The 22584-nt window shown below is 56.3% G+C and overlaps 1 protein-coding gene across 8 annotated transcripts in view; it reads left to right on the top strand.

The window, feature by feature from the left end:
- Positions 1–5445: 5445 nt before the first annotated feature.
- Positions 5446–22584, top strand: part of SH2D3C (SH2 domain containing 3C) — a 29045-nt gene continuing 11906 nt past the window's right edge. Inside the window, exons 1-3 of one of the 8 annotated variants that reach the window (XM_032418803.1) lie at positions 5446–5571; positions 7559–8051; positions 18274–18313. In XM_032418803.1, the coding sequence (XP_032274694.1) occupies positions 5535–5571; positions 7559–8051; positions 18274–18313 (570 nt within the window). In that variant the 5' untranslated portion in view covers positions 5446–5534. Of the gene's footprint in view, positions 5572–7558; positions 8052–10150; positions 10282–17912; positions 18121–18273; positions 18314–20527; positions 20809–20831; positions 20939–21311; positions 21407–22584 lie in introns of those variants that run through there. The other 7 variants (XM_032418805.1, XM_032418804.1, XM_032418810.1 and 4 more) reach the window with 7 other exon arrangements.

The following is a 22584-nucleotide window of genomic DNA, read 5'->3' as shown; positions in this document are numbered from 1 at the left end:
CTGGCCAGGGGTATAGCAATGGTGCTGTTTGAGGCCTGCTGTCCGTATGCCAGGCACCAAGCCCACCACCCATCTCCTTCTCTGACCCTATGCCGCCTTCCCCTACTCCAACCCTTCCCCTACTCCAACCCTTCCCCAGCATTTTCCTGATATCTCCCCGGCTCTAGGAGCCTCTAGATTCTTCCTCCAGCTCTACTCAACAATCAACCCACAGCAAATCAGTTCTTTCTACCATCTCTGCACCCCTTCAGTCTGCCCCTCCTCTCCACCCCTCTGCTGATAGGTCCTGAGTCCTGGTCTTCCCAGTCTGGCCTCTCCATCTGTCCCCCTCACAGCACCTTCCAGGTCCTTCTAAAATGGGCTCTGCCTGTATTTCCCTCCCCCGCTGTCTTTCAGGGAAACACAAACTGACATTTGAGGCTCTTTCCAGCTGTCTCCCAGGCCATGGTGGCAGGAATCTCCCTCCTGTGCTTTGCTAACTCCTTGGACCTTCCCGCCTTCGGGGCTGTGCTCCTCATTGTACCCCGTTATCCGTCTCCCTGCAGGAAGCCCTCAGGGTGGCCCGGCAGCCCTTACCCTTCATGGCTGGGCCTTGCAGCCTCCTTGTAGGAGGAAGCAGGTCTGATTATCCTGGCGTCCCAAGAGATCCTGTTCTGGGGGAGGGCCCTGCCACGGAGGGCCTCGGGGGCCAGGTGAGCACTAGGGAGCCCCCTCCGGAGGGCAGTGTGAGGCCATCGAGGGTTTTAGGCAGCCATGAGACATGTCAGGGAGTGATCTGGGGTCAGCTTCATGGGTACACTGTAGAAGCAGGGAGGCCATTGGCTAAATTAGGGGTGGGGAGGGCAAGGAGGGAAATTGTAGTAATTATAATTTGTGGAGGGAAAATAAATGGTCCAAGCCGTACATGCAGCACTTTCTGAGAATTATCTCAATTCTCACTGAGCCATAGGAAGTAGGTACTATGATCACCTCTGCTATACACACAAGGACGCTGGAACGCAGAGGTTAACATCACCTGGTCAGGGTCAAAGAGCTGGCCAGCAGCCACATTGGTATTTGAACCAGGTTAATCTGGCACAAAGCCCAAGCACTTAGGCATGTCAGAGGCAGAGCTAGGGCACAGCCAGGGCCCAACACCGCTGGCCTAGGTATCCTGGATGCCCATGGGAGGCGTGGGAGGGAATGGTAGTATTGGAGGTGTACTGTGTCTGGGGTGGCCTCCACCGTCAGACTCTCAGGCTGGGGCCCCTGCCTATTTCCCATGAGCTCCCCCTAAGTCACATCCTGTGGGCAGAGGCCTCAGAAGATGTTCCGGTGATGTTGTCACCTCCACCCGACCATCCCTGGCCTGAACCCCAACATCCGCCAGTCACTTCCCCTCAGAGCTTTGGGCCCTCGGCCCTCCCTGGCAGAAGCAGTCAGGAGCCCTTCGGAAGGCAGCCCCCACTGCCCCGCCATGGGGTCCCAGATCATCCAGGTGGCAGTGCGAAGAAATTAGGTCCTAGCTGGAAATGATTTCTCACGGACTCTGATGACTTCTGATTTGCTGGTTTGAGGAAAATGTTTCCTGCTTCCGTGGATCAGCTAAGCTGGCCAAGCCAGGCATGTGGCCAGGACTCAGTAAATGCTTGCTGACTGACTGACCATACTCTGTGAGAGCCTCTGGTCCTGCTGCCATTTAACAGGGAAACTGAGGCACAGAGTAGAAGAGGGAGTTACTGGCCAGCTGTTTGACTCTGGCCCAGACCTTCTGTTTTCCTCTCCTGAGCAGGGACAGGTTGGGGGGCATATGGAGGGAAGCAGAAGACAGGCTCATGGGTGGGCTGCTCCTGGCTGCTGGGATGTCCCAGGAGACAAAGGGGCACTGGATACGGAGAGACCAGACCGAGGATGGTGGGGTGATGCTTGCGGCCCTGTACGCCATGGACATTCTGCCCACACCAGCTAGGTACTGACTCTGGGCTCAGCCCTGTGTTGCTATGTGTCATTTCCCCGGAGTTTTACAGTGCCCCTCTTAGGAGGTTGCTCATATTGGGCCCAAGTTACAGAAGAGGAAACTGAGGCTCAGAGTAATGATGTGGCCTGCCCGAGGCCACACAGCCAGGAAGCTATGGAGCTGGGATTTAAAGCCAGGTCTCTGCTTTCAAAGCCCAGGGTCGGGGTGCCTGGCTGGCTCAGTGGGTGGAGCATGCGACTCGATCTCAGGGTTGTAAGTTCAAACCCCACACTGGGCATAGAGCCTATTTAAAATTTAAAAAACTGAAAACAACAACAACAACAACAACAACAAACAAAGCCCAGGCTCATTTACCATCAGCCTACACAACCCCCAGTACCAGACAACTGGGTCAAGCCGGGAGAAGACTGAGACCGACAGTATGGCAGTCACGGGGCCAACACGGATACGGAGGGCCAATTCCTCTCTCAGGGAACAGGCGGTCTGTCTGGAACATGCAAATAAAGACGCAAGTGAATGTAATATGGATAATACTCGCAGGATAAATGTTTTATTTCACTGCCACAGGATCATGGGAGAGATGTTGTGTTTGTCCCATTTCACTGATGGGAAAAACAAGGCTCAGCAAGGTGACATGTCTTGCCCGGGGTCCTGCACATGGGATCTAAACTCAGGTTTGCCAGGGTCCAGTGCCTTTGACTATGAAGTTGAAGGATTCCAATCCCTAATAGTACCTGGCCAAAGTGCAGGCCACTGAGTCACAGACTGGGGGAAAGGGGCAGGAGGGAGGGGACAGAAACCAAAGCAGGGTTCCCTAGGGCACTATGGCTCAATCTAGGCTCAATCTAGAGCTGGGGTCATTCAATGGAGGCAAAACTTGCAGCCAGTTGGTAGGGCGGTGGCGGGGGGAGCGGCGTGGCGGGGGTGGGTCCCGCTGAAGCAGAGGCCCAAAGGCAGGAAATCACTTGTATGTTCGGGGCTAGAAGCACACGGGCTGCTCTGGGCTGGCCTCCAACGCAGGCTGAGGAGGGCCTGCGGGACAGCCGCCCGCCAGCAGGTCCCCAGCCGCAGTCCCAACGGCCACTCAAGGCAGCACAAAGGGGGCTCTGAGCTCAGCAGAGCTGCCACACTGAGCCCCATTCATTCTCCCAGGGACGCAGCCACTGCCCTGGCGCCCAGGCCAACGGCAGGACTGGCCTAAAGCTCACAAGCCACAGCAACAGACTCAGCACGGCCCGGGACTCCCGGCTCTCTCGGACCGTGGGCTCTCCCCTGGGGTCTTCTGGGCCTGTGCCAATCTGCCCCCCGCCTGAACCACCCCCACCCCTCAGCAACAACCACCAGGGGCTGCCAAGGCCACAGCAGATTAGCCTGGGCAACATTTGCTCCTTTCATCCTCCCAACAACCTCTGGAAATGGGAGCTCCTGTGAACCTATTTCATGGATAGAAACTGAGTCCCAAAGAGGTAAAGTGTCTCATGAAAGGTCACACAGTAAGTCGGGAGTGCCAGAAACCCAGCACTTAGCCCAAGTCACTGGGACTGCCTCCCGGGAGAGAAGCCAGGGGAACCACCCTCTGCTTCCATGAGGAAGACCCCTAGCTACCACCAGGCCGCAGGCCCTTCTCTCTCCCCTGACAACTGGAGGTGGGAGGGAGCACCAGGCTGGAAGCTAGGACACCTGGGTGTCTGTCTGTCTAGTCTCTGCTCCTCTTCAGCCTCAGTTTGCTCATCTGTAAAATGGGACAGTACCAACACTCACCTCACAGGTCTGTTGTAGGGACTCACTGGACGATCTGCGGAGGCTTACAGCTCCATGCCTGGCTCATGGTCAGGACTCAGTAGAAGGACCTTTTCTTCCCAGGTCCATGACCCAGAAACCCCATCCTTTCATTTGAACTTTGCACACTGGTCCCATCCAGGCCTGTCTATGAGCAGGACTCTGCTGTCTTGGTCTCATAGGGTGTGTCCCTTTTCCCCTGAGAGCCTCAGGTTCCCCCTCATCCCATTAAGAAGGTTTAGTCAGATGCTTCCTCCACCAGGGCCCATCACCCAGCTGCCGGGGTTGGGGGGGGTGCGGTTTAGGAGCTGTGGGACTGGAAGTCAGTACCTCAGGTTCCAAAGCTGGACAAGCAGGTCCTAATTCCAGGTCAGTTGACTTTGGTGGCAGGGGGGGGTGGGGTGTGTTGGCTCAGTTTCCCCATCTGTAAAATGGGGACAAGAGAAACAACATTTATCCCTTAGGGCAGGAGGACTGAGCTCTCTGGCTGGAATGTACTAAGAGATCAGAAGATGTTAGTCATTATTTTTACAGAGGATGCAGGAAGGGCCCCATCTGACCTTGGACTCCCTCTCTCATAGGCCCGGTTGCCACAAGGTTCTGTTTCTCTGTCCCTGCATTCAGGGACAGAGGATAAGCAGAGGGACAGGATAAGCATGTCCAATCATGCTGGAGCCTCTGTGACTTAACTGTGTCCCTTGCATTTGTGCTCATTCTAGAGATCAGGTGCCTGGGGCTTCAGGGGCAGCAGTAACTTGCTTGCAGTACACAGAGCTGGGATTTGAAACCCCTGGTCTTGTAGCCGCCTCAACACCAGCAGCTGCTGACAGCCTCCACAGGTGTCTGGGACAACCTTTGTAGGGGAGTTTCATTTCCTCATCTCTTTCCTGCCCACATGAGCAAGACACACACACACACACACACACACACACACACACACACACACACACATTGTATGGTGGAAAAGCACCAGGCTGTGGGCTAAGGGACCTAAAAGGGGGGAGATGTAACCCAGTCTGTGCCATCGAGCTGCCATATGACCTGGGACAATCCTTCTGCCTGCCTGCGCTTCAGTCTCCCCCTGTGTGTACAATGGGTGTGGTGGACCAAATTATCACCGTGTCGCCGCTGGCTTAAGAAGGAATGATCATGCCTTGGTGGCCCCCCATTCTGTGCCAGGCTTTGCACCAAGCACTAGACCCTGTGAGGTAGGCGTGGCCAATGCCCCCTGCTCACAGTGAGGAACTTGAGGCTCAGGGAGGTCAGTGGCCTAGCCAGGATCGCACGGCGACAAAGTAGCCAGCCAAGGCTGGAATTTGGGTTTGGGTGGTCCCAGGGCCCCAGGCCTAACCACAGAACTCTTCGCTGCCGCCAGTCCTTCCCCCAGACACCGAGGCTTAGAACAAACTGCCCTGTGGGCCGGCCTGACTCTGGCCAGACCCCCTGACAGCCCCCCGCCCAGCAGGCTCCATTCCTGGGGCCTGTGGTTTGTCTCCCGGGCCCTCCAGGTCCCATGGGCTTGTGGTCTGCTCCCTGCCCCCCTACACCCCCCCCCAGCCAAGGCCAAGGAGGCAGCCCCAGGGGCCCAGAATGGGGGAGGCCCTGGCCCCCGCCCCCTGTGGAGAGGATGGGGAGGGTGGAGCTGTGGGAGTTTCACTGGTTTAAAAATACACAGAGGAAGCGAGTGAGAGGGTGCGAGAAAGGGGAAGGGGAGGTGAGGGAGGAACCTCAACGTTGATGTCCTGAGCTGCGAGTGGCCACTTGCCCACCGGCCAGGGGCTTTGCATGACTTGCCAAGATGACGGAGGGGCCCAAGAAAGCCGGCAGAAAGTTCAGTGAGTGCGGGGTGCCCTTTGCACTGCCCTTCATCCCTCTGTCTGTCCGTCCAGCTCAGCCTCTCTCTGCATTGCTTCTTTATCACGGTCTCATTTCCGTTTCTCTTTCTGTCCATCTCTGCCCCTCTCCGGAGCTCCCTGCTCTGGGTTCCTTGTCGCCAACCCTCCAGCACTCTGGCCTGGTAGCTCTCTCTGTCTCCTGCTGGTTTGGTTCTCCATCTGTTTCTTGTCTCTGACTCTCCCCATTTCTGTTTCTCTGTTCCTGCATTCATCTGTGTGTCCATCTCTGGTTTTCTTGGACCCCATGGCCGGGCAACTGAAGACTTCCACACACTCCACACCCTGCCTCTGGGACTGGTTCACACGGGGGGGGGGGGGTGCGGGAAGTGCTGGGTTGGAAGTTACTGGGGCTGGAGTGTGTGTGGGTGCGCCATGGGATGCTGTCCCACGTCCAGCATCAGTGACGCTGGGACTTGGTGCAACTCGATGAGGGGTCACAGCCACCAAGGCTCTATTTCCCCAGGGTGGTCCCCTCCTGGTCTCAGCAAACTTCTGCTTCCCCTGAGTCCTTCGGTCTGCCGGCATGGGGGTGGAAGGGGGCTGGTGTACAGGGCCAGGATTATGACTGCATTCCGATGAAAATACTGGGGCCCAGAGACTTGCCTGAGATCATATAGGGCTTCAGAGCAGGGCTCAATCCCATGTCCCTGAATTCAGGCCTCGGGTTCCCTCTACTGTCCCACTACTGTTTCCTCCAGACCCCCCGGTGCCCAAGAAACCGCAGTTCTTGGTCCCCCTCCTCGCACTGGCACATTTCTGGCCCATGGCATAGCTTTCTAAGAGCGGGGCATCAGAATCAGTGTTTGTCAGAAGGCAGAGGTTAAGACCAAGTAGGGAGTGGGCAGGGCTGGGAGGAAAGCTCCAGAACACACACACACACACACACACACACACACACACACACACACACCCCACCCGAGTCCAGAGCCCTGAGCCCTCATCCAGGCTCAGCCCTGCTGTGTGACCCTGGGCAAGTCCCTCCCCTCTCTGGGCCTCAGTTTCCTCTCTCATCAATGGGGGCATCCTACCTATATATTCCAACACAGTGGTGAGGACCCGAGGAGGCAGAGGGTGCCCAGGAAGTGAAAATGCCAGGGTTTTCCCTTTTCCCTCATCTGGAGGCCATAGGGTTGTCAGATAGTGGTGGATTCGAGGAGGGGCAGTTCCACAGCTGGGGGCGGGGCGGGGAGCGCACACGCACCCCTGCGGAAATGAGGAGATGGTATCACCGAGCCCTGCCGCCTGAGTCAGGACCTTGCGCTCAGCTGACAGGAAGGACAGAACCTCAGAGAGTGGGCTCCCCAGGCTCCCAACAACCCCCTTCTCATTTCATCCCCCGCCCCAGGTGCTCAAACACACCCCCCTCCCTGCCCCTCCTCCCCCACGCACACAAACGCTTCACCTGCTGGCTAAGCCACCTCGGGCCGTTCCTTCCACAGCTCTAACCTGCACTTGGTCATCTGCAAAAAGGGAAATTAAACTTGTGCCATTGAACTGTGCTGGGACTTCAGTGAGGTGATGCTTGAAGCATATTTGACCAACCAGAGGCATTTACTGTGATCACCATCATTATCTTCATTACTTGTGGAGGCTGTTATGTTATTTACATGCTTTCCTTCAGTCCTCCTGCTGCCCACAGGAGGTGGGTACTACAGTCTCTATTTTGCTGATGTGGAGAATGGGTCTCAGAAAGGTCAAGCGACTTGCCTAAGGTCACACAGCTAAGATGTGCAAGAGAAGAGATTGAAGCCCAGGGCTCCGTGATTCTAGAGCTGCCGGGTTATACCATAACAGAGGGAATGCCTGTGAAGCCCTGACCCTCCCTGAACCCTCAATAAGAGAAGCGACATGTATTTTTTATTGTTATTATTATTGCTGCTGACATTAACTCCTTTCCCTCCTCTTCTCCCCCCCAACCCCCAACCAGAGTTCTTCAAGTTCAAGGGCATCGGGAGTCTCTCCAACCTCCCTCGGTCCTTCACTCTGAAACGGTCCTCAACCACTATCAGTCTCGGGTCCCATCTGGAGCCTGATCCCTTTGAGGCTACACAGGATGACATGGTGACTGTCCCCAAAAGCCCCCCAGCCTACGCCCGCTCCAGTGACATGTACAGCCACATGGGCACCATGCCTCGTTTCAGCACCAAGAAGGCTCGGGACCAACAGGCTACCCAGGAGACCAAGGAGGTGGGCCCAGAAACCCACTTGGTGCCCCAAGGTCTGCCCAACCCTCCAGGTGGGGAGGCAGCCAAGGAGGTGGTGGTGGGGACCAATGTCCCCCTGGAGGACACGCCAGCAGTGGGACCCAACCCTTCTGCAATGGGCCCCAACCCTTCTGCAATGGGCCCCATGGAAAAGCCTGAGGATCCCAGGGCAGACAGAAAAGAAGAAAGAGCCCCCAGGAATGTGCCTCCAGAAAGGTGGGTGCCCACCAGGGGAGGGGGAGGGTGGGACCTGCAGGAATGGTGTCTCCAAGCCTCCTGCCAATAGAGCCTGGAGAGGACCCCCCGACACACACAGCGAGGGGGGGGAATAAAAACCCTACGCATTAATCAAGTGCTTACTACAGACCAGGCACTGTGCTTCATCCTTCACTTGCAATTAATTCTCAAAAAACAAAACAAGGGACACCTGGGTGGCTCAGTCGGTTAAGCGTCTGCCTTCGGCTCAGGTCATGATCCCAGGGTCCTGGGATCGAGTCCCGTGTCAGGCTCCTTGCTCAACGGGGAACTTGCTCCTCCCTCTGCCTGCCTCTCATTCTCTCTGACAAATAAATAAACTATGTAAAACAAAACTAAACAAAAACAACTGGGGAGAAGATTCTGTTATTCCATATGACAGACGAGGAAGTTGAGATTCAGAGAGGGAAAGTCATCTGCCCCAGTCAGGTTGCACATCTGGCGAATGACAAAGTGGGATTTGAACTAAGACCCACCTGACTTGCCCTAGGCAGCCTCCAGCAGGGGCCTTCCGTGGCTGGTTGGGTCCCAAACCCAATCACTGGATCCCTGCCCAGGGCCCCCACACCCAAATCACCACCTTTAGTTCTGCTGGACAGCACTGCTCCCCTGGGTGCCACTTAACTTAATTATAGGGTAAGTTGAGTTCATGAAAAATACAAATAGTGATGATATGACCCTAGCTCCCATTTAGGAAGCACCCATTCTACTGGGTGTCAAAACCAATGTTACTCACAGACAACTCTGTAAAAGCATCTGTCATTAGCCCCATCTTACAGATGGGGAAACTGAGACTCAGCCAAGGTGGCAGAGCTAGATTTGAGCAGAAAACCGCCTGCCGCTTGTGGCTGCACACTCACCTCTCACATTGTACCCACCACCTTTGAAACCCTGCAGCTGTGTGCTTCATGCCCTTGGGAGACTCCTCAATCCCATCCATTGCAGTCTCCAGCTTTTCAACTCTCACAGCCTGTGTCTAAACCACACTAGTCAGATGTGCTTCTTGAAATAAAGAAGAAAAAGGCCCCAGCTGAGCAAAAATAAACCTCTCTTCAATGGCTTTTCCCTGAGACACCAAGCACAGCTTCTGTGCACTGGGGTAATTGAGTCTAGACCTCTGTTCAATGGGGGAGCAAGACTTTGTAAAGCTGCAGGATGAATCCAGCCCAGACTCTGCCTCTTACTGACTGCATGACCTTGGGTAAGTCTGTTCCCTTCTCTGAGCCTCAGTTTCCTCGTCGGATAGAAGGGCATAATGAGAGCACCTACCTTGTAGGGCAGTGATGAGAATTCAAGAATAACATACAGGACTTGTAAAATCTTAGCACAGTGCTTGGTACACCGCAAAGAGTAAGTGCTTTTCCTTCGTCTCTGATATCTCCAGGCTGCCGTCTTCTGCCATGCCCCTCCTTAGTTCAGCCTTACTTGGGCGTGGAGGAGCAAGGATTGTTTTGTTTTGTTTTGTTTTTAAGATTTTATTCATTTATTTGACAGAGACACAGCGAGAGAGGGAACACAAGCAGGGGGAGTGGGAGAGGGAGAAGCAGGCTTCCCGCGGAGCAGGGAGCCCGATGGGGGGCTCGATCCCAGGACCCTGGGATCATGACCTGAGCCGAAGGCAGACGCCTAACGACTGAGCCACCCAGGCGCCCCGAGGAGCAAGGATTGTATGTGAGGAAGAGGGCCTGATAGGTTCTGGGCCGTTCTGAGGCATCCTAAGGTCTGAGATGTGCATTGGGAGTTTGCAGGAGCGGGGCGCATGGAGGGGCGTGTCTAGGGGCGTGGCCTTTTCAGGCTGCACGGCGAGCTGTCGGGGGAAGCTGGCGTTGGAACCCGGCGGGCGGAGGAGGAAGGGTGTGCTCGGGGGGCGTGGCCTTCCCGGCCCCGGCCACGGACAGATGGGGGAGGGCGGAGCGAGACAGGAGGCGGAGGGGCGTGCTGGAGGCGGGGCGTATCCTTCCCGGCGGGAGGTGTAAGCTGTGGAGCGGCCCCCGGCCGAGGGCGAGGGGCGTGTCCGGGGCGTGGTCTACAGGTCAGGCCCCGCCCCCGGAGTACTGCACTGAGCTCCACAGCTCCGTGGCCTGAGAAAGGCGGGAGCCATCGGGCTGAGGAGGTGTCCAGGCTGCAGGCAGTGACCGCGGGGAACCATGACTGCAGTGGGACGAAGGTGCCCCGCACTGGGACCCAGAGGGTGAGTGACTGAGCTGGGCCTGAGGAGGGCCTGCGGGGTTGGGAATGGTTTGAGGGGAAATCAGTGCCCTTGGGGCAACCAACAAAGCAGGATACCCTGTTAGCATCAGGGACTTTTAAGTTTCCTTTTGGTGTAATTCTGTCCCTGCCTTGTCCTTGCACAGGTTGGGCATTTACTCCGCACAGCAGTCCCAGAAGAGGGGCACTATTATCATCCCCATTTTACAGATGAGGAAAGGTCTGATTTACTTGCCTGCAACAGTGTGGAAGGTTAGAAGTCCACCTTCCTGGCTCGTGCCCTTAAAGGCTGGGCAGCCCGTTCCCCTCCAATAGGGCCAGGGTCTCTGGGAAGGATGGTCCTGAGAAACCTTGAGGATGTCAAGTCTAGGACCCAGGCTTCCACCCTGTGGGCAGGGGCCCTGGTGGTCCTGGCAGTGCCTCTGGCATCAGGCCTGCCCCACAGCTGGCAGAGGAAACAGACTGCCCTCCATCCCCCAATCATCCAGAGTGTCCAGTGGTCCTGAGGGGGGTGGGGTTAGCAGATTCGATTGAGGCCCCTCCTGGTGTCCTAAGACCCAGTGTCCCACTTGCCCTCCAGACCAAGCAGGAGGCCAGGAATTAAACGTTTCTTCCAGGAGCCCCTGAAGCCCAGCCCTGCATCCCGGAGAGCTGCTTTGCCTGTATGATCTCAGATTTGCCCTGCCCTACTCTGGGCCTCAATCTCTCAGCAGCCCAGATGGGACTGGAATGATCTCTGATGATACATACAGTTTGGAGAGGAGGATATTTGAGAATTGCCACTGAGCAAGACTGGGGCCCCATTCCCGAGTGTCCCAAGGGGGTCATCTCAGTGGCTGTTCAGGGAGTGGTCTAAGCTGAGGTAGATGGTGTCCCTCCCCTACCCCCTGGGAGGCAGGCTGCACCTGGAGCAGAAGGAAGGAAGAGGAAGAGGTGAGGCTGCAGGAGTTTCCTGGTGCCCTGTTCCCTGCTGAGATCATGGGGGATGAGGAGGAAGGAGGGAGGAGGGGCCAGCAGCAGGAGGGCTGAAGGGCCTTTAGCTCCCAGAAAGGAGAGCACCAGCCTTGCCTCCCCCTCCCCCCCCCAGCACCTCAACCTTCTGCAGGGAAATAGCAGATCCAGAGAGCCCTGACACCCTCCCCTTTGGTCCGTGGTAAGGAGGAAGAAGGGGAGGCCCAGTGAAGGAAGGAGGCCCCAACACCTTCCACCACATCCATGCCTGCACACAGGAACTGTCAGGCCAGGGTCCTCCAAGAGGTGGTCAAGATCCGGCTCACAATTGGCCAGACCCTGCCTGAAGCACCCCACAGGTGCCATCTAGTACCCAGGCCCTGTGAAGGGCACCTCTACTTGCTTCATTTTACCAGTGAGGACACCAAGACTCAGAGAGGGGAAAGGATTTTCCTGGGGTCACAGAGAGATTAAGTGACAGAGCCTAGATTTGATCCCAGGCTTGACCAGCCCCCAAGTCACTAGGTCACATTTCACCTCCCGCCAAGTACAAATCCCAAAGCCATTTCTACGTTCCTTAAATGACCTCCCATAAGCCCCTGGAAGGGAGATAATGGGAGCTCATTTTACGGGTGAAGACACTGAGATTTTGTGAGGTTGCTTGAGATGACACTTTAGTTGAGTTGGAATTTCATTCACTTTAATATTTACTGTGATGCAACTATGCCCTAGACACTCTTGCAAGTTTTGGGGAGACAGCGATGAGCACAGCAGACAAAACGCTGCTGTCATGGAGCCCCCATTCCAGTGTGGGGGAGACGTGATAAGACAGGAGTTATATGGTCATACAGAAGAGAAGCGCTGGGAGAAATATTGAAACCAACTAGGGGAACTGGTCACAGTAGGGCAATGTCTGGTGGTAGCAATTTAGGAAGGTTAGCCAGGAGAAAGGTCTCTTTGAGGTGATGTTTGGACAAAGGGATGAGGGAACAAACCCTCTTGATATCTGGGGAAGAGTGTGCCAGACCAAGGGAACAGCAGGTACAAAGGCCCTGAGGTAGGAGTGTCCTTAGCATGTTTGAAGAGCAGCCGAGACCCACTGTGGCTAGAGGAGATGAAGATGGGGCCTGGGGAGTGGAATGGTGGGAGGCGAGGCCAGAGAGGAAACGGGCTCAGATAATGGAAGGTCTGGAAGGCCCAGCAAGGACCTGGCTTTGACCCAGGGAGATGCAGCCATCGTGGGCCTTGAGTAGAGGAGGGCGTCACTCTGATTTATGTTTTATGAGGACCACTCCTTTGCGGAGGGTTTGAATGCAGTTCTACTCATCATAAAGTGTCACACCCAAGTGTCCTTTCCTCCCTGCCAGATCACAGAGACCCAGGCCCCTCCACCCCACTCCCAGGGCTGTTCAGAGGGAGATTTGGAGAAGGTGGCACCCCACAGGAGAGCTCGGGACACCCAGCCCTGTGCCAGGCACCGAGAACAGGCCAAGAACCATCCCCCCCCATCCCATTTCCTTTTGGAATGTTGATTCTGGTCCAAGAATTCCCAACACTCCCCAGAGTCTCACGACCCTCTCGGCCCTGCAGAGTGACGTCAGCTGCTGGGCATCTGGTAGTGATTACCCACCAGGGGAGGGGGCTGCGGTGGGCCTAGCCTGTTCGGTCTCCTCAGGCTCTGGGCGGCTGGTCCTTGTCTTCCGAAGGGGCCCAGCTGCTCCCGGATCTCATTTCCTGTGGAGACTTTCTCACAGTCCTCGAGACCCCCGGATGCCTCAGGCTGTGGGAACTGCACTGGCTCAGGAAGAACGGACTGTACCCCCACCCCCAGCTGGAGCCACATCCCCCAAAACCCTCAGGGGACCTTGTTTGCAGAATCCTGGAGCTCTGTGGAGTATGGGGAGGAAGTTGGGTACATCACTGACTGCACAACATTGAGCAACTCACTTGCCCTGTCTGACCCTCAGTTTCCCCATCTGTAAGTTGGGGACAATAACAGCACCCGTGTCATAGGGGCACTGTGAGAACTAGATGAGGTAGACCATTTGTCCTGGGCTTAGCCCAGGGAAGCTCCAGTACAAGGAACTGCTCTTGCTCTCACCATGCCCATGTTACGGAAGAGTTCACTGAGGCCCACTGAGGGGGACATGCCCAAGGTAACGCTGCTTCCCCCCTCCCAGTGGAGGGCCCTCTCCAGAGCCTGAGAGGATCTTCTCTCCTCCCATCCCTGCTCCATTCCTTCTTCTTGACATCGATTCTGGGCTCATGGTCCCATTGAAATATTAGTTTTCTTTGCCCTCCCCTCCCCACCTTCTCCTCATCTCCACCCTGAAGCGCTCCCCTTTTTCCAGGGGAGCCTGCCTCGTGCAAGGAACGGATCTAGTCTGAGCCAGCTGTGTGTCCTGGACCAAGTTACAAACTCCACACATGCCCTCCCCTTTGCTCTTCTCCAGCAGAATTTGAATATCAATTAGTAGCTCTCAGGGCTCAGAAGCCTCAGAAAGAATGGCCCCCATCTGCCCTATCCTCACAGGGCTGGTACCCTTTCTAAACACCTGCTGGCAAGCTCACCACTGTCAAGAAGACCGAGGGCACAGAATGGTGGAGAAGGAGCAGGGATGTCTTCAAGACAGTGGCAGGCAGCCCATCTTACAGGAGGTGGGGCAGGCCAGGGGCTAAAGCCAAGAGCCTACCTGGCAGAGAATCCCAAAGACCCCATGGCAAGGTGCCCCAGGGAAAGACTTTCTACCTCTGCTCTCTCTGCCCAGGGCCTTTAAAAACTAAGGAGCACAGAGCACTATTGCTTTTTGGCCAGGGTGAGTGATGGTCGGAGCGAAGGGTCGAAAGAATCTTCAGTCCCCCAGGAAGGGCAGAATGGGAGATCTCCATGGCTGGCAGCTGGGGCAGCAAGAGGAGCCTCGCAGGGTTTGGGAACTCTGCACCCCTCCTTTTCAGGATCCTTGTGGCCCCTCTGGGGAGACAGTTATGCCCATTTTACAGAAGAGGACAGTTGGACCTCAGAGAGGCGAAGGCAGGGGGAAAGCTGAGAAGCAGGGAGGCAAAGGTTGGGGAAGTGTCCACGTGGCCAGGCCTGGAGGCCCAAGGGAACAAACTGGGGGTCAGAGAGACGGTAGACAGGTAGTGGGCCTCTGCAGAGGGCAAGGCTGCCCGTGGCAAGGGAGGGCCAGGGTGGGATGGGACAGCAGCTGCTCTCTACTGCCTCTCCTCCAGGATCCCTTGGGGGGCCTCACCCTTTCCCCCGGGCCAGGATGGAGGCCTTGAAAGTAAAGCTCAGATTTAAAACTGTGTTGGGGAAATAAAGGATAATGGGCTCTAATTACTGCTCATTAATCCAATTAATTAAGCTAATGTATGCAATAAGTGGTATCAGTTATCGGAACAAATCAGTTAATACAGGCAATTAAAGGGGTTGGTTATTTGAATAATTAATGTGGCTGATTAATGGGACTGATTTAGCTCAATTGTCAGTATTATTTATTAATTGATTTCACCACTAATATTAGAGAGGAAGTGCCTTTTAAGTCCATGAAATAAAAAATAAGTTAATTAATTGATGGAGCTGAGTTTTTAAAAATGGAAGCTTTGATTTCTGCATTTGATCATTACAACGGGAGGGAGAATGTTCTAGAAATCTCTAAGCACACTGTGATCTGAAGGCCAGGTAGGAACCACTCTGGCCCTAAGGGAGAGAGGAGGTTCCAAACAAAGGGAACATCATGTGCAAAGGCACTGAGGCTGGAGGGAGCAGAGCTCTTTGGAGGATGTGCAAGCAGGCTAGAGTGCACGGAGGAGCAAGGGGACAGAGGAGGGTTTTCTGACTGTGCCAGCCACAGAGAGCTGAGCCTTGAGAACCAGACTTTGTTGCATGGGGCTGCTGTGTGACATGTATTCATTCAAAAAAATCTTTATGGGGTGCCTGGCACTGCTCTAGGCAGATCCCAATTCCTGTCCTCTCAGAGCTTATGTTCTAGTGAAAGAAGATAGTCGATGCATGGCAGGTCAGATGAAGTGCTTCAGAGAAAAAGTAGAGGGAAGGGAGGTGGGGAGTGCTGAGAAGTTCACACTTTCAGATGGGTGGTGGGGGAAGGCCCCACTGAGAAGGGGACATTTTAGTAAAGATCTGATGGAGGGCAGGGTGGGAACTTGGTGGTATCTTGGGGGAAAGTAGTCCAGCAGAGGGAACAGAAAGTGCAAAGGCCCTGAGGTGGGGACAAACGCCAGCAGGAAGCCAAGCGTGGCTGGAGCAGCAAGAGTGAGGGGATCAGGATAGGACATTGGGTGGGAGAGATGGTGAGAAGCCAGCCTGTAAGGCTGTCATGGGACTTCGGCCCTTACTCTGAGTGACACTGGGGGCCACTCCAGTGAGTTGAAGCAAAGGAGATCCGTGATCTGACTTTCACTTTAACAGGAGTGCTCTGGCTGCTGGAGCGAGCACAAGTCACAGAGGACACACACAGAGGCAGGGAGGTCAGTGATGAGGTGTGGCAATAGTCCGGGCCAGTGATAACAGTGGATCAATGGCAGACATGGTGACATTATGTCTTGGAAATCCTGGAGTGTTGTAGAGGGGCAGGGTGATGTGATGGGGACTAAGTGTGGCCCCAAGCCGGCAGTTTCCTGGGCCTCGGCCTCCACCCTGAGCTCCCCCATTGGCTCTGCCCACCCCAGCCCACTTGCACTTTGGTGCAGGCACCCGCCTCCCCAAGGCTCTGTTCCCTCCCCAGGGCCCCAGGGGAAGGAGACAGGAAGCAGGAGGAAGCACTGGGGCGATCCCAGTGTCCTGGCCAATCTGTTCCCAGCAGTGGGCGGATTTCCGGGACTGAATGGCCGGAAACTCTGGGATGGGACACCTCACCCGGGAAAACCTGGCAGAGGTGAATGTGCAGGGGAGGGGTCCCCACTCCACCTCGCTCCCACCCCTGCTTCTCAATGAGGAGCCCCTGGTCTCAGGAGCTGGGAGCCCCGTGTGGAATTCTGCCCTGGGAATACACACCTTATCCGTGTAATTTAATAAATTATGTTTATTTTATTAAATTTATGACATTTAAATTTAAATATTGGGCTTTGGATGGGAGGAAGAAGTTCCCCAATGTTTGACCTCCCTCCCTATTTTGCAGATGGGAATACTGAGGCCTCTCCTAGCCAGAGAACCAGGGCCCAGCCTGACAAAATTAATCCTCATGCTAGTGATCAACACTGGTTGAGTGTTTACTATTCATGTCTTCCTTTAAGCAAACGTAAGCTCCTACTATACGCCGGGCACTGTGCTGGGGGCTTAATGATGAATAAGACAAAGTCAATGCCTTCTGAAGTTGTCAGGTAGTTAACAGTCAACAAATAAATGTAAAATGATCATTTCAGGCAGAGACTGAGGAAAATAAAGCAGGGCTGAGGACAGAGAGTGAAGGACCAGGGACTCTTCTAGGTAAGGTGGTCAGGGAAGGCTTCTCTGAGGAGGGGCATTAAGCAGAGCCTTAATAAACTAGGGAGAGGGGCAAGCTGCATGAAGATCCGGAGGCAGGGCATTCTAGGCAGAGAGAACAGCAAAAGGCCCTTGTAAGAGTGAGCTTGGCGAGGAGGCCAATGTGTCTGGGCAGAATGAGGGATAGAATGAGTGAGGGAGGCATGTTGGGGTTTGGCGAGGTGGGTGGTCAGGCGCCACCAGGCTACCCAAGGCCTTGTAGGCTGGGGAACATATGTTCTGGTTGATGCCTGTTTTTCTGGCATAACGATGGTACCTCTTTACTCTCACAAGGGAAGAAAGTTCTGGCTTGGGTGATACATTACATGGCCAGCCATTTGCAGGCCACGGAGAGGGGTTTAGATCTTGTTCGGTGAGAGGAGGGTGGCCAGGGGCGTGTGGGGGGTGCTCTGTGCCCGTGACCTGCTTGTTTTCACCTGAGTGCCGCTGGGGGTGGAGTGGAGGCCGAGTGGGGTGTGAGAACAGACAGAGAGCCAGCGAGAAGGCTGCTTGCTGTGTGCTCCATAGAGCACAAGGGGCTTCTGGATGGAGCAAGGGCTGACCCTCGGAGAGATGTGGTCAGGACCTATTTTGAAAGTAGAGCTGCAGGATTTCCTGATGGGGTGGGTGTGGAGTGTGAGCGGAGGAGGAGGCACAGATGACTGCAGATTTTTTGGCCAAACAAAGCAACAAGGATGCAGCTGACATCAACCGAGATGGGAAGCGGATGTGGGGAGCAGGGGCGTGGCAGCAGGGGGCGGGTAGCGACAGTCCAGCTTTGGATGTGACAAGTTTGCCATGACTTCAGACATGCATGAGGAGATGCTAAGGAGGGAGTTAGGAGGGGCAGTTCCAGGCTGCATCAGAGAAAGGATGGCATGTAAGGTCAAGGACCCGGGGAGGTGGCTCACAGTGCCCCTCGCCCCTCCCGAGGAAGGATAGCATTTATCTGGCACCTGGGAAAGATAGCCACTCCCGGCCTCTGGCCTCTCCAGGCCCCTGAAGGCTGAGAGGATCGGTTCCACCATAGCCAACAGTCACCAGCTCGGTGTGCTGCTGAGTGGGCCATTCTGCACTAGGGAGAGAGTGTAGGGTGGATGGGGGGCGAGGAGGCTGAGCCCCAGCCGGGGGCCACCAGCGATTGGAGTGGAGTGGGGTAAGAACTCTCCAGCGTCCTGAAGCTGGGCGAAGACAGCATGATTCCGGAAGCAGGCTGCTTGTTAGGCGTGTAACATTGATCCGCTCCCAGAGTCCTTGCAACAGCCCGATGAGGCAGAGCTGTCATTATCCCCAGTTTCCCAGTAGGAAACCCAGGCTCAGAGAGGTGAGGGGACTGATCCAGGGTCGCACAGCTGGCGAGCGGAGGAGGAGCCCTGCCAGCAGACTCCGGTGAGTGCTGTCCGGTGCGATGCCCCCTCCTGCCTTCAGGATGAGCCCTCTGGGGCGCTAGGGTCAGGTGCTAGCACCAGGCAGGTGGGCAGAGGCTGACAGCCGGGGAGCCAGGTAGGACTGGGGACACTCACCGCTCTTCTCTCCTTCCAGGGTCGTTGGAGAGCCAGAGGCTGGCGGGGACTATGTGAAGGTAAGTGGGGCTGGGCAGGGATGGCTCAGAGCCTGCTCCATGAAGGGCAGAGTTCTTTTCTGAGCCTTGTTAGAGGCCAGACCTCACTGCCTGGTCCCAAGAGGAGAGGGTCTCAGGGTTGGAGTGGCGCTTGGGATCTGGTTTCACTCCCAAGGATCTTCTTCCCATGCCTGCCATCATTCTCTCCTGGCCCCAAACCCAGGACCCCCCACAGTTTGTGACCACCAGACCCTGCCCCCCCCCACTTGCCACCTGCCCTGGGCCCTGGGATGTCTCCTCGTGCAGATCCAATCCCACCCGCTCTCTGAGCATGTGCTGGTGTTAAGAGGTAGGAGCAAGAAAAGACGCCTCGGTTTTCATCACAGAGAATGGGCCCAGCTCACATTTATCACAAGCTGAATTTGTCCTGGACAGTGGGAATGTTGAGAATGCAGCTTTGAAACAATGATGATAAAGAGAGTAACATAACATCATGCGAGCCTACTGTGTGCAGAGCCCTGTGCTGGCTGCCAGCACTGGAGGGGAGATATTTCTGAGCTCTGTACATGAATGAGGTCTTTGACTTCCTCCCTCCCCACTGGGCAGGGAAGGCCTTTGTGTACCCATGGACATATGGGGAACTTGGGGCCCAGAGATGCCCAAAGACGCACAGTGATTTGCCCATAGCCACACAGCTACTATGGGACAGAACTGAGACTGCAATCCAATTTTATTTGATGCCAAGACCATGGACAGGGTCCTTGGCCTTCCACCTCCAGGAGCACGCACGAGGAGCCAAGCTCCCTGCTGAGCACGGAGCATACAGCAGAGGGCTGGGAGCACAAGGTCTTGTGTTCAGAGGGCTCCTGGTCCACCTGGGGACCAGGAGAGAATCACATGGTTGTTTGGGCTTGTGTTTTGTAATCCAGCAGATTTAGTCCCAGATCTGCCACTTACTTGCTATGTGGCTTTGGGTTTGTGGGTCACCTTCCTATGCTTCAGTGTTCACTCTATGAAATGGGGGTAGCAGTGGTTCCTCCCAATGAGGGTTGCTATGGGCTCAATGAATCTGTGCCCATAAGTAGGGTTGCTGGGCCTGGAATAGAGCAGGCTGGCCCAGCTCCTGATCCCAGGGACATTCCATCACCCGAGATGCTGCCTATAAAGCCCCGTGTAAGTGACTAGCCATGAGGCAGCATGGGAAGTGCTCAGAAATCTGCCCCTCACTATCATCAGAAGCTTCAGATAGGAAGCCACTGGAGCTCAGCAGGTAAGGGATGACTTTCAGCCTGGGAGATGGGGAGGGGGAGATCAAGGAAGTCTTTCTGGAGGAGGAGGCATTGAAACCAAGCCATTGCAGTTGACCAGGAACGTTCGCCAACATCTTGTCCCCAAAGGAAAAACTGAAAGGGAGCAAAGATAAGCAGAGATAGACAGTAGAGTGGTCCAAGCAGAGGCAAGAGTGTGGGCAAGGTCAGAAAGCAAGCTGAGTGAGCCCGGGAAGTGCAGCCCAGGGTGGTGAAAAGTTGAGCTGGAGCTGCTCCTGGAATCTGGGCCCTGGCTCTTCATTCAGAGCCCTTACACCACAGGGGGACAGAGGCCTCAGGGAGAACTGGCACCAAAGCCAGTGGGTAGGACACAGGGGACACACATTTTAGCACTCCACAGTTTTCAGATACCTGGCAAGGTAGTGAGATCGCCATCACTGATGGTAGTAAGATCCCCATGAGGACTATTAGCTTTGTATTTTTCCTTTAGTTTATAGGGCTAAACATGTACTTTAAAATACTGTAAAAGAAATAATACCTGTTCACTGGAACTGATTAAAGGATGAAGTCAAAAGAACATTAGTTTTAGCTTCAAGCCTCAGACGGTGGTAGAATCAATAGTCAATTACCAACAATCCATTCCTGCCCTGAGGTACTAGCTTCCAGAACTCCAGGGTTCTCAGACCACGATGTGAATAATTGGATTCCAAGTCAAGGATTCTGAAGTTCCAAGACCATAAAATTCCATGCTCCATGCTCAGAGCTTCATGTGTATTTGTGGAAAACAATCGAACAACTGAGGCCCAGAGAGGTAGACTCACCTCCCTAATGTCTCACAGCCTGTCAAAAGGATTTGTACCCTAGGCCTGACTGATGCAGAGTCAGTGATGACCCCCCCCCCCCGCTTAATTCTAGGACAAAAAGTCCAGATTGTAAGACAATAAGCTTGACAATAATAGCACGCATTTATTGAACACTTACTTTATGCCTGGCTACTTAATGTGCATCAAAGTCAGCCAAGGCTCAGAAGAGTTCTGTGAGGTCAGCACAGGTATGTTTTCCAAATGAGTGAATCAGGGCTCCAAGAGAAGGGGCTGGTGGGGTGGAGGTGGGGGACCCCGCTAGCTGAACCCAGGTTGGTGCCCTAAGCATTGAGCCTTACTGGCTCTCTGCACCCCCAGAGTCTGTCAGTCCAGCATCCGGTTGGATTCTTGATTCTCCGCCCAAGTCCCTGATTCCAAATCAGAGGTGAGAAATCCTGGACTCTGGGAGATTTCCCGAGGCCACAAAGGATTTGGTCAAACGCATACAGGGATTTTTCCAGCTTTAGATATGATTTAATTCAGTCTTTGCCCGCTCCGGGTCAGTGAAGGGTACGGTGAGTTGGGGGAGCCAGGAACCTCCCCCCCGGGGCCCGACATCCCCACCCCATCCCGCTGCCCCCCCCGTGACCGCCCCCCTAGGCGGGTCCTCTGCTCCGCTTCCCCCGACTCCAGGCAGCCCTGCGGGACTTGAGCGCAGGGGGCGAGGGGCGGGGAGCGGGGGGCGGGCGGAGGGAGGAACAATGGCCCCCTCCCCTCCCCTGACCGGCTGGAGGGTGGGGTCTCCCCGCCCCGCCTCCCCGCTCCTCCCCCGCCAAGGCGATGAGGTAATCGCGCCGCCGAGAGGCACGCGCAGCCGGTGCCCAGCCCGGTCGGTCCCCGCGCCCCTGCCCCGCCGGCCGCCGCCCCCCGCACCGGCCCGGCCCCGGACGCCCGGCCCCACCATGACCGAGCGGTGCAGCCTGTGGAGCGCCCTATCGGCCGCCGCCTGCTGCTTCTACCGCGGCTCCTTCGTGCAGGTGCAGGTGAGGGGGCGGCTCGGCTCCCGCCAGGCGCTCCGGGCTGGGACCCCGGCCGCTCCGCCCGGGGCCCGGGGGCCGGGAGCCGCAGCCCGGTGGCGCCTCGCAGGGTCTGGCGGGGCAGGGGCTGCGGGAGGGGGCGGGGTCGCCCCAGCCTCACCTCTGGGCGCCCGGCCGCTCCGCAGGGTGAGGGTTCGGGCTGCCGCTCCCGGGACTCCGGGTTGCGGGGCTGCCGTTTCGGTCCTGCCTCCTCCAGCGGAGCTGGGGCACTGGGTCCCGGGAACTGCGGTCCCCGGCGTCCTGCAGGTACTCCGGCGAGCGCTCCGGCCCCTGCGGCTGACCCGGGCAGTCTGGCTCCCCATTGTACCGGGAGCGCAGGGCTGGGGTCCGAAGGCTGAGTGAGGGGCGGGAAACTGAAGGGGTGCTGCGGGTGCCGAGGCTAGGGCCAGAGCTTCCGCCACTCTCCCGCCCTCTAGGTGGGCTGGGGCAAGCTCGGGGCGCGGGGCTCCCAGCCCAGCCAGCCGGGCAGTGCGGGACGGCACCGCGGCGGTGAAGGGGTTAAACGGAAGGGGGTGGAGGGGAGGACCCGGACCCCGCCTCTGCGGATCATCATCTGGGATGGCCTTGCTAGGGGTTGCCAGACCGTAGGAAGCTGGACGGGGCTTGCTGGGCGCGGGCTGGGGGTTAGGGCTTAAGACCCGGACCGGGGGTCTCTGCGCTTTTGCCTCCGGAGCCCCCTGGGGGACGCCGGACGCGTCACCTCTGCGCTCCCCCGGGCTCACACACACGCTCCGATCCCGCCTGAATGACAGCCCCGCCGGCAGCGGAGCGCAGCATCCCCGCACCGGCCAATCAGGCGCGCGCAGGCAGGGAGGCGGTGAGATCATCTCTGGCCAATAGCGGTGCGCTGAGCGCAAGGATGCTGCATTCGCGCCCCAGCCCGCAACTCCCACCCACCCACCCCAGTCTTGGGAGCTGGGGACCCCCTGGTCGAGAGTGAGGAGGAGGGACAGGACCCTAGGGTTCCCCACCCCCGGGTGTGTGGGAGGACCAAGTTGGTTCCCCCAGATTCTCCCTGTGACCACTGATTAGGGCTGGAAAAGTGGAGACCAGTCTCCCCACCCCCTGCCCCGTTTACAGATGAGGCTACCCAGGCTCAGAGAGGGCAAATGACTAGCTCAGTG

The sequence above is a fragment of the Phoca vitulina genome, unplaced genomic scaffold (assembly GCF_004348235.1).
Source record: "Phoca vitulina isolate PV1807 unplaced genomic scaffold, GSC_HSeal_1.0 scaffold21, whole genome shotgun sequence".
Classification (NCBI taxonomy): Eukaryota; Metazoa; Chordata; class Mammalia; order Carnivora; family Phocidae; genus Phoca; species Phoca vitulina.
Note: the sequence above shows the minus strand (reverse complement) of the source record. Positions and strands in the feature narration are given on the sequence as shown.